Source organism: Hakea prostrata, chromosome 6 (assembly GCF_041222555.1).
Source record: "Hakea prostrata isolate BN-2017 chromosome 6, UWA_Hpros_2, whole genome shotgun sequence".
Classification (NCBI taxonomy): Eukaryota; Viridiplantae; Streptophyta; class Magnoliopsida; order Proteales; family Proteaceae; genus Hakea; species Hakea prostrata.
In genome coordinates, this window is record NC_142605.1 from 18,778,650 (window position 1) to 18,790,886 (window position 12,237).

Here is a 12,237-nt window from a genome sequence, read left to right on the forward strand (position 1 = left end):
ATATACAATCTAAGGCAGATTACTCTCTATTTTCTCTACTTACAGAGTCTTCATCTACCTTTGTGTTTGTTTATGTTGATGATATTTTAATTGCTAGGTCTGACACATCTGTGATTTCCAACTTAAAATCACTTCTTCAGCAACATTTCCGGATTAAAGATGTTGGATCGCTTAAATATTTTCTTGGTCTTGAGGTAGCCCGTTCCAAGAAAGGTATTTTCATTAACCAACGAAAATACACATTGGACATCTTAACTGATGTTGGTTTCACAGGTGCTAATCCGACTCAATTTCCAATGGAACAACACCTCAAGTTAACTGCTTCTGATGGTGAGCCCTTAGCTGATCCAACACCATACCGTCGGTTATTGGGCCGACTTATTTATCTCACAATTACTCGTCCAGATATTGTTCACACTGTGAATGTTCTTAGTCAATTCATACATGAGCCTCGTAAACCTCATAAGGATGCTGCTAATCGTTTATTACATTACCTCCATGGCACTCCAGGACAAGGGATTCTTTTATCTACTGATAGTGAGTTATCACTCCGTACTTATTGTGATTCAAATTGGGCAAGTTGCCCTATGACTCGACGATCTACCACGGGATATTGTGTGTTTCTTGGTTCCAGCCCTTTATCTTGGAAATCTAAAAAACAAGCAACTGTGTCCCGCTCATCTACTGAGGCTGAATATCGTGCCATGGCCGTCACGACTTGTGAACTCATGTGGTTAGTTACATTGCTCCAAGATCTTGGTGTCATAGTCCCTCAACCAATACCTTTATAGTGTGACAATCAAGCTGCTTTACATATTTCTGCGAATCCAGTCTTTCACGAGCGCACCAAGCACATCGAGATTGATTGTCATGTGGTTCGCGATCAGGTTCGCCATGGTCTTATTCAACTGACCTCCACCACTAGTATTGCCCAAATTGCTGACATTTTCACCAAGGCCCTTGGAAAAGATTTGTTTCTCAGTCATAGAGGCAAGTTGGGAGTTCTTGACATTCACTCTCCAACTTGAGGGGGAGTATTAGGCGTGTTAAAGATGATTTTCATCCTTTCCCTAATTGTTTCTCATTTGAATTATTTCCATATTATTTCCTCCTCTTATTTTAATTATTTCCATATATTTGCTCTTCTCATTTGAATTCTTTCCATTTAAATTCCTTCCATTCATCTTTCCTTCAATTCGAATTCTTTCCATACCATCTCATTCCTTCAATTCGAATTCTTTCCATACATTGTATTTCCATACAAACATTTCCATGTATTATATTTCCATACAAACATTTCCTTGTATTGTATTTCCATATTTTATATCTTTCCTTTATTGCTCATAATTACCTACCAGCATGGGATGTATGCTGTCTATATATTTGAGGTTCTCTCATATGAAATCATTCAACCATTTTCTACTATTGAGGTTGTGTCTTAATAAATTGATCAAAATTGAGATTTAACTAAGATTAGCTTTTGATTATACTAACAAAAACACAAATGAAAACACTAATCAAATTAATCAATTAACAAAAATGCTAGAGTTTCGATTATACAATCAATTTACTCCCTTCCTTTGCTGATGGGATCACCAAATTAGAACATCTTACCTGTTATGCTTATGGGTCCCTAACACACCAAATCCCTTCTACCTTTTACGCATAGAAGATCAATTCAATGCATTGTGTAAAACATCGAAACCCTAGCAATGTCGAATAAAATGTCTAACTTGTTACTCGTTAGATGTAATTTATCATTCTTCAACCTTAGGTCTAGCATGCATTCTCCACTGTTATATGTATGAAAATATACCACAAAATTCATGAATGTTGATCAGGCATTCAGTCATTAACAACAAAATTAAAGAAAGCAAAGGGTAGAGGATTGTATTGAATGAAAGAGAAAAATCATTAAATTAATTCATGTAAGATCCATCTACACTCTGACAATAAAGGTTTAGAACATCACAAGAGAAGAAGAAGAAGAAATAGTTAAGGGAAACATCACTCTAGAGGAAGAAAAACTCCAACCTAGGCAATAGTTGTAATACCCGCATTTCAAAAGTCTAGTTCAATGGAGTAATAAGTCAGTTCTACTCAATGAATCATGAGTCAATGAACCAAAACTGCCAAGGGGAACATTGGATACCCTAAATAAAGAAGTTACTTTTAAAAAGTATGGTATTGAATATAATGCTTGCGGGTTTAACATTGGTAGTGGTACCTCAGTCCTAAGTGTGATGACACTAAATGATAATGATATGAAATGGAAATGGGTTCGACATCTAGAATGGGTATAAGTACAATTTCTCCCGTGGGACCTATATAATAATGGAATTACACTAAATTAAAAGCGAGGAAGTGATGAGCACAATTTTTTGAACTCGAAGGTATCAACAATTGGATCCTCGAGTGGTCCCACATAAGAAATTGAGATGAGACCACAAGTCTAATTAAAGCCTGATTAAGGATTACGTAAAGCACACGTATAAGGTATTTTGTTTAAGCAAAGTTAAAGATATATATATATATATATATATATATATATATATATATATATATATATTGATAAGGATTGTGGTGGAGAGAGACAAGTTTGACCCCTCATCCATCCCACCTCCCACGACCTCCTCTCCACGTAGAGAGTGAGGTGGTGAGGTTTTAGAAAAATATTGCAAAGAGGTAAAGTGAAGAGCATGAGGTGGCATGTATAAGCATATTAGATAATAAAATAAAGAAAATATAAAAGAGAACGAGGAAGAGAGAGGAGAGAGAAATTAACTTTGATAAAAGAGGAGATGAGGAAGAGCTAAGAGCTTGTATGGGTTCCTCACCTCAAGATAAAACTTGGTTCATCTTCTTTGTCATTTATTTAGAATTCTCCTATGTTCTAATTCAAGAACTCATGCATAAAATTATCATGTAAGATCCTTAGAAAGAGAAATTGAAGAGATGGTTTGCTAAAATTATGTTCAAGTAAAGCTTAAAGTGTAGGGGTTATGAGAATACGGCTCATTATGTAAAAACCCCGATTTAACTCTAAAGGATTGCCCAAAATTAGGCAATATAGACCAAGAACCCCAAAATTTTGAACTCAAATATGGAATTATGAGCATATTGGGTCTGGTGACTCTCTGTAAAAGAAGCCTAAATTCGGGACTTCAATATAGACCGAAAACCAAATTCTAGGTTGAGTGTAGGATTTGAGTGTACGATTTAGCAAGATCATGCACTCATGCAGAACCTACATTCGATGATGGAAAAGCAAATCAGCTTCATTGACTGGAAAGGTTTACTAGAATTACGAAATAGGGTCTAATCTAACCTTAATGAGGCCGTAAACACAGAAGCCCTAAAGATTGGATTGAAATAAAGGCTAGTTAAAGAATCTGGTTGATGACTGCATGATCAAGGTTCACTTGGGTCAGTCAGTCATTTGACCCTACACTTCTGCCTTATAGCATGAAAGACCCTGTTAGATGGTTGAAATGCATTTAAATGAAACTTAATTAGTAAGAGAAAGGATTAAAGTCGGATTATGAAAATTTTGAAAAATATATCCCAACATAAGTGTCTAATGGAAGGAACGTATAATGATCTTGAGTGTAGGATCATCTTGAGTATAAGGTTACATTGATGTTGTTCAGTCATTGAATTAAATGTCGATCAGATCGTAAACAAACTCCAGGCGAAAGGAATATGCTCAAGAATAACTAGTAAGTAAATTCTTATCCCTAATGTATACATAAACAGTTAGCAATGAACGTTAATAGTTTATGATTATATGCTATGATGATTACTTCAATATAAACATATGTATGAGTGTATGAAAGTAAAATGACTTGTGTATGCTTATGGGTAGAAAAAATACATGATTATGTTTAAGGAATAGAAGCAATATGACATGATTATAACATGGTGATATTATAGCATAGAAACAATATGACATGGCTATGCTTATGAGACACGAAGGACATGATGATATTATGACATGAAAACGATACGACATGATGATATTATGGCATAGAGATTATATGACATGGTTATGCTGATGAGGCATGAATGACATGATGTTATATATGACATAGTTATGACATGATGTTATCATGGCATGGAAATTGTATGACATAATTATGTGCATAGAATGGATATGCAATGGTCGTGTATGAAATGGTAATGTAACATGCTAGGGAGCATAGTATGATTATATGCTTATGAAATGAAAAGCGTATATTTATGTGCATGGAATGAAAATGATATATTTATGACATGTTTATACCTATGAAATGAAAATGACTTATTTATGAACATATATACATACCCAATGATGACGGAGTGAGGGATATCATAGATGTGTGATGGCCCACTTCAATAGAAGTGTATAATGAATGTTACAATCATTGATGGTACACTCGGCATCTTACGCTCTTCACTTCCCTAGTGATGAGGGGTATGAAAGGAATATGTGATATACGAATGATTGGCAAGCTTATGAGACAATGTAGATGAACCATAATGAATGTAAGACATGCAACATGCCCATAGGGCTAAAGAATGGAAAATGAGATTAAGAGATTGTATCACCACCTCGAACCAATATTAATTATGTAATGAATAAAGAAAACCAACCTCGACAAGGGTAATGAAATCTAAACCCTCCTCTGTATGATGGTGACAGGTTATGATACATCGAGAGAGCATACTCTTGCAAAGGGATACATTCTAGCTCAAGTTGAGATGAGACAACCTTTGAAAGTGGTTGGTAATAAGAAGAGGTGAGTGTATGATATGAAAGGTCTCAACTTGTTTTAGTATGTTGGTGATTCGTTCTTGTACAAGAAAGGAATATTTATGCGATGAGATCCATTCCAGCATAAATCGAGACAAAAGAAGGAATCATGTAGAAAGAAAGATGAAATCAAATGTCTCAACCCTTCTTAGTACGATGATGATATAGTCCAATACAATAAGGGAATGTGTATGCGATGGGATCCGTTCAGGCATAAGTCAAGACTGAATGACTTATGCATTGAAGAATAATAATGAAAGACAACAATAATCATATATGAAAACAAAAAGGCGAGTATGAAGGGGTTTAGTTTTCCCATGACACACTCCCTATAAAATGCTATGTTAAGTGAATGGGAGGGCCAATAAATAGGAAGAAGGAAAATAATATAAGTTATTGTGTTTGGGAGTACCATTGGTTGTGTTGTGTGCATTTATTCTTTCCATGACAGAACTCCTGTTGTAATTTAATATTTTTGTAACATAGTTCTTACCACTATGTGTATGTTTTAGGGATAGTTTCACTCACTGAGCTAAATGCTCATTAAAATTTAGTATTCTTATTTTTTTTGATGATGCTTATTAAAGTTTATTATTATTCTAGATACATGTACAAAGAGAATGATAGAAGAGGTGATCGTGTCGCTAACCAATCAAAAATAAAATCCTAAACTAATCTAGCAAGCAGAAAGTACGGGGTCGAACTATGGGGAACTGAAAGGCTAAGTCACTAAGATTGAATTCAACAAAACTAAATTTAAACTAAATCTACTAATTAATGCAAAAACGTTAACTATGAATATGTGAAGATCTTTGGGATTTCGAATCCCCAATGCTTTTCCCTAACCGATATAACTCTACACTTCAAAGCAAATTAGGGATGGTCTTCCTAGATATGCCCTATCTTCGCAAGACTATCGTCATTCGCGGAAGCTTGGCACGCTTAGTTCGCTGAGCTATAGAACATCTTTGGCCAAATTCAAACACAATCAACTAGAAGAGATAGAACAATCAAATTAATGAAATAAGCATAGTTCATCTACATCCCAAAGAAAAGGAACTAGCTACTCATTATCACAAAGTTCATAAGAAAAATAAAGATGAAACATAAGGAGAGAGAGAGAGAGATGTGGTCTTCTTCTTCAGCAATGAGAGAGATGAGAGCCGCATTCGCCGTCTTCTTTTCTTCTCTGTGGCTGGCTTCTCATTTATGTCTCCCGCACACAATGAATCCCCCCTCTTTACCCGTCGATTTGACCTTTATTCTTTCGGATTTTGGAAAAACTCAAAACTGGAAAGTTGTAGATATTTTCAATTTCGTTCCATAGCATTTTTAATCATCGAAATCCAAGCTCATACGAGAGAGATATGCCCAAACTACTGAAGGTAGGTCTGTTTACCCGATTTTCAAATTTATTACCAATTTTGTTCCTTAGACCTCCACCTGTTTCCAATTTGGCTAAGATCTCACTTTTCATGATTTCTTAGGCAGCAAGATTGAATGCCATGATTTAAAATCCACCAATATCTAATATATTTGCCAACTTTACTCCATATTATCTTTAATATCCAAAATCACATTTTTCCTGAAAAATATACAAAAATACTCAATTAGCTCTTTTTAATTAAATAAGTATGGGGAATTAAATCAAATAAATAATGGTAAATGCATGCTTATCAAGAGGTGTCTAGCATGGGTATGAATGAATGATCTCTTGTATACCGTAAAGTAAGGTTTAGATGCCAACAATGTCATCCAGCATGTGCTTATGGATTTTTTATTTTTTTAAAAATGTTTATATAATAGGTGTCTGGTCCTTGACCACAAATATGTATTGGTTTGTTATTAAGGATCTTTTGATTTGATGAATAAAGAAAAAACTTTATTTATAAACCCTATTGATGTAAGCTTCTACATATTACAACAATAAATGTTTAATAAGAAGACAATGGACTACATGCACATGTCTAGGTAGACTAGAGTATAATGACCCCACTAGGTCTAGGAAATTGGGGCGTGACAGTAACTCCTCTAATACTCCTCTGATGCTCCTCAAAACGTCTCCAGCAGCTCCTTTGATGCTATTCAAAACGTCTCCAACGACTCCTCCTCTTTGAAATTTGTCTACACCCCTCCAAAAATGTCCCTTGTGGCTGGAGTTTGCTCCCCTTTTACAGAGTGATTTTCTAGATTACATGGGATATAATTCATTAACTTAATCTGACATAGTTTGAAACAAACTCTGAGTTCTTAATTTGACTCAATCAATAAATTCACTTGCCTAGGTGGCATATAAATCGCATTGATTTGAGAGCTCCCATGCACAATCCCACCGTTGGATTTGAAGATCAAGAAGTCATGAAGCTCTTATTCAAAAATCAGCTCGATTGGACACCGGATGACCATCCGATTGGAGACTTGATTAAACTAGATAGAACACGCTCAAAAATGGGATTTTTCCTTTTTCTTTCTCTGAATAGGATTATTTTTCCTCTTTTTCCTTCTTTGATCAACCTTCAAACTCCACTAATTGCTCCAAGCAAACCCTTATTGTTGAAGAAATCCAAGTTCTAAGATGACTTACCTCAAGCACAAATAATAAATTTGAATCAGGATTTACCAGGATAAATATAACTTAACAAAATTACTTAAATTCGGGGAGAGTGCATTTGATGCTCATTTGTATGCGATATTAGGGTAAATGATACAATATAATTGTAAATACATGAAAATATATCCAGTTAATTACTCAAAACATTATGCAAAAAAAGAAGACCAGCCCTTTTGGGTTGATTGGAAGGTTTAGTAAGTTACTGGTGAATCCAAGAGGTGCAGCTCAGAGTTGAGTTCAATGCTGTGGTCTTTTTCTATGTTATGAGATTTATAAGATACTTGACCCACATAAATACAAAATGGGGGGACATCATCTCGAGATGCATACAAACATGAAATGTTCATGAAACCCGTTCAATTTGCTCAAGCTTTTTCACCCAAAAGTGAAAGGATTCGAAGTGTTTGAAAAGATTTTTCTCAAGCTTTTTCCCAAGTCTTTCTCAAATTTGAGTTGCCAGTTTTGTGATTTTTCATCTTCCTTGGTGTTCTTCATACATGCAAGAAGACATATCCACGTCACTTCTAGTCTTTCTGTCAAGTTGTTTTTGTTCTGTTTTACATTGTTCGCAGTCCCTCTTATGTCTGAGAGGGAGAGATCAGAGAGACTGGGTGAAATTTGACTTTTCTGCTAAGAATAACAGCAAGATGAGGTGAAAGAGAAACAGATGAGAGAGACGAAGTGGGGAAACGAAGAAAACAGTCAGTCCATGTCTCCTTGTCAAACTACTCACTTAAGTAGCAGAGATTAGCTAGAGAGAAAAAGGAAAGGAGATAAAAAGTATACAGTGCTAAAGAAGTTGAGATAGCCAAACACAAACATGGAGAGAGAGAGGTAAAACTGAAGTGTAAATGAGGATGAGAAGGAATGCAGGCAAAGTGAAAGCAAAGGAAAGAAAGAAAATTGTAGCAGAGGCTCGGAAATCGAGCATTTCGCAAGCAATGGAGTAATGCAGCGTCTCAGTTGGACCGTGAATTGGTACGCCCTTCCATGCATGATCAGCTCTCTCTCTCTCTCTTCTTGCCTCTCTGTTGTCTCCTTTCATTTCCCAAACCATGCCAAATCCAATTTCTCATTTCCCGTTCACCCCACGTGCATACACCATATCAGCATTTCACCTCCAAGTTTCAAGTTTCCCAGAGAAACCCTAATCAAATCAACCCATAATCCAAAACCCTATTTATTGCCTTGGCCCTTATGTTCTCCAAAACATAAAACCCAAGCATCTCTCTTTCTCCTCTCTCTCTCTCTCTCTCTCTCTCTCTCTCTTGATCCACACCCCAAGTTCATATAACATCACGATGCACACACCTTCACAGACTCACTTCTCAACTGAAACCGAGAATGATCTTTTACAAGTTGATGAGGATGAATCCATATTGCTGACTCTTTCTCCACCCGGCCAACACCCCTCCAACAACACTGCTTTTCATCACTCTTCCAATCATAAGGATTTTTATCAGAACCACTCCAATGAAGATAAAGTAACAGTAGCTCTTCATATAGGTCTCTCATCATGTACTACAAATGCAAATTCTACCCATTGTACTTCTGATCATGGCGTCCCAAAGGAGCAACAGTATTGGATTCCCTCTCTTGCTGAAATCCTCATTGGCCCAACACAGTTTTCCTGCATGGTCTGCAACAAGTCTTTCAATCGTTACAACAACATGCAGGTTTCATAGTAAATTTCTTCCTGTGCTTTCTTGTACGTATGGTGTTTAATGGGTACTAATTAATTTCTCTTGTTGGTCTCTCAGATGCATATGTGGGGGCATGGATCTCAGTACAGAAAGGGTCCAGAGTCTTTAAGAGGGACAAAGATAGCTTCTTCACTGCTTAGATTGCCTTGTTACTGTTTTGTTCAAGGTTGCAAGAACAACATCGAACACCCACGGTCTAAGCCATTGAAGGACTTCAGAACACTTCAGACCCATTACAAGCGTAAGCATGGGGCCAAAGCCTTCGCTTGTTGCAAATGTGGGAAAGCTTTTGCTGTGAGAGGAGACTGGAGAACACATGAGAAAAACTGTGGGAGGCTCTGGTTTTGTGTTTGTGGTTCTGATTTCAAGCACAAGAGATCCCTAAAAGACCATGTTCGTGCATTTGGGAGTGGTCACGCACCAGTAGCTGTAGACTTTTGCGCGGACGAACATGAAGAAGAAGAGAATGATTATCATGTTGAAGAAGTACAACATAAAGATAGCTATCTTGCTAATTAAGATGTAAGACAAACATATATGGCTTGTTAGGAACCATAGAGCCTAGAGGAGACAATTAGTAACTAACGGTGAAATGCTTATCATGGTATTTTGTACGAAGTTATGTAGATAAAGATCTCAAAATCGAATTACTTATTACTAATCAAGATTTAGCTACTATATATGTTTGGACGCGAGAGAGATAGAGAGAGACTTAGCACTTTCACTGCCATGAATGAGTTGCGGAGTCCGAGTCTGTTGTCATCAGAGGTGTCAGTTTGTCTGTCTGTCTGTCCGTCTCTGTGTGTGTCTCTCTCTCTCTGAGTCACTGAGGTCTGCGCTTCGACTACCACTGGTAAACACTTTTGTGGACCCTTTAATCAGTAGGTTAAATTGGACCACTGACTTCACTGGTTTTTTGGGTTTCTCCCAAAGATGTCTTCCTTCCTTTCCAGACCAGCAACAATCAGAAGCTCCGTAAGAGTCTGCTAAGACGCTTGTACGTTCTTGCCCGTTATACCAAATGATGTGTGCATGGGAAGGTTATATGGCTCTCACTGGTCCAGTTTATAGATTCAAGGAAAGAGGTCAGGTTACAAACCTAGGTATCAAACCCTACATTTGAGCATAGACAACAAATCTGATGTGGCCTCATTCAAGACATTGAGTGAAGGAGTGTAAGGAGAACATAGAGGACTCCATGCAGTGATGCAGATAAAGAATCCCAACTCAAAGGTATTAATTAGCATCTCCATTCGCCTCCCACAGATTCTAGACACAACTAAAAGTGGTTTTGGGTTTATGGGCTTCTTAAAAAGAAAAGGGATTTTAGGATTGGGTTTATGGGAATGGTGGATTTGGCTTTGGATTTGTTTGTTAAGGATTTCGATATTTAGGAAATGGAATGGGTTTAGGCTTAAGCTTATGGAGTGAGGTTGTGTCAACGTGGATAATGGGGATTGGCCTGGGGGAAAATAGGAAGAGAATTATATTTATAGGAATGGTAGGAAGTGGCTTTTAGGTTTACAAGTTGTATGAATGCTAACATAGGAATGAGTTTAGGTTATGGTTTTAGGATTGTAGAAAATGGGACGAGCTTGATTTTATGGAATCACAAATGGGTTAATGGGCCTAAGGTTTTGGTGATGGGCTTTAATTAAAAACTGAAAATAGGAGATAATTCTCAACTGAGATGGAGTTCATGTTCTTGACATTCACAAATCATACCCAGCTGGAGGGGTAATGTTAGAGATAATTCTCAACTAAAGCTTTCTTTTCTTTTCTTTTCTTTTCTTTCTTTCTTTCTTCTTCTTTATTTATTCATTTTCTTTTTGTGAAGATGCTAATTTATCGAAACATAAAATGGAATCCACAAGGGTAGTTACATCCTAAATCATCAAGCAACAAAGGCCAACATAAAAAATAAAAAAAGGGGGGGGGGGGGGAGGAGTTATAAATTAAGTAGAGGTTTAATTTGCTGAGTTGATGCTGCATAAGATGCTAAATGGTCAGCAACAAAGTTTCCTTCGCTATGAACATGTTGAAAAGTCCATTGATAGAACGAGAGTGCAAGTTGTCTCATTGTCTGAAATGAAGTGTCTTAGTTTCCAAGGTACCTGGGGGTGCCCAGCCTTCAATAGGTTGATAATGATGATAATTTTGGTTAGATTTAGTTGACCTGCCATTCTCAATGCCTATTTGATTGCTAGAGCTTCAGTTTGAAGAGAATACTGTTTCCCACATTCTTGAGTGAAGCAAAAGATCATTTTAGCCTTGTTGTTTCTTGCTATCCCTCCAAAACCAACCTTGTTTTTGTTATCCTATGTCTCCAGCATTATTTTAATGATCTTAGACTTGGAGAGCTCCATCGAATGTTGAATTGCTTTCCTTTAGTGTTCACATCAAACTTGTCACCTTAATTTAGTTTCATCTGTAAGAGTATTTGCATGCCATCATAACTGGGAAGGTCTTTTGATTTGTCAACCATGTTACGAAGGCCACCTCATCCGTTAATGAAGCAACTCCAGTTACCAGCTTGACTAAGGGAAGGACCACTGGGATCCCTTTGACCACAATCGACAACCCGAGAACCACCCTTGCAAAGGATCCCATAGCAAGAAGGCCACAACGGGCATCAAGGGCTCCTGCCTACATGTAGTAGGACTACATATAATTTTGCTACCAATCATTTGTAAGGGAAAGGGGAGCGTGCTAAGAAGTAAGACAAACTTGGTAGGTGAGGGAATATTCCCGTTTGAAAGGAATTCTCTATAAGTATGTTGTAATCCGAGGAATGGAGTATGAATGAATTAAGTTTCTCTTCTTCTCTCTTCTTCTAGGAGGTGCCATCTTTTAATCTGGCCTTGTCTCTTTTTATTCATACCATTTTGTGCTTTCGTTGAGAGTCGAACACCTCCTCCCCATGGCTAAAAATACCCGCCTCCGCTAGTTGGATGAAACAACGTTGCTATTGAAGGAAACCATGAACGACCACAATGGACGCATCAAGTCATTGCAATCCACTATTGTCTCACAACACGCAGCATTCACCACCCAACAGGACTCCATCACCGAGTTATCCGAGTGCTTCACCATCATGGAAGGTTGGGTTGAATAGGCATTACGCCTGTTGT

General features: G+C 37.1%; 1 protein-coding gene across 1 annotated transcript; it reads left to right on the forward strand.

Annotated features, from left to right (window-relative positions):
- The first annotated feature begins 8,704 nt into the window (after positions 1-8,704).
- LOC149012443 (zinc finger protein WIP6-like) lies at positions 8,705-9,625 on the forward strand. Its single transcript, XM_089157606.1, has 2 exons — positions 8,705-9,079; positions 9,164-9,625. The coding sequence occupies exons 1-2, from the start codon at positions 8,705-8,707 to the stop codon at positions 9,623-9,625; spliced, it is 837 nt and encodes a 278-aa protein (XP_089013732.1).
- Positions 9,626-12,237: the final 2,612 nt, after the last annotated feature.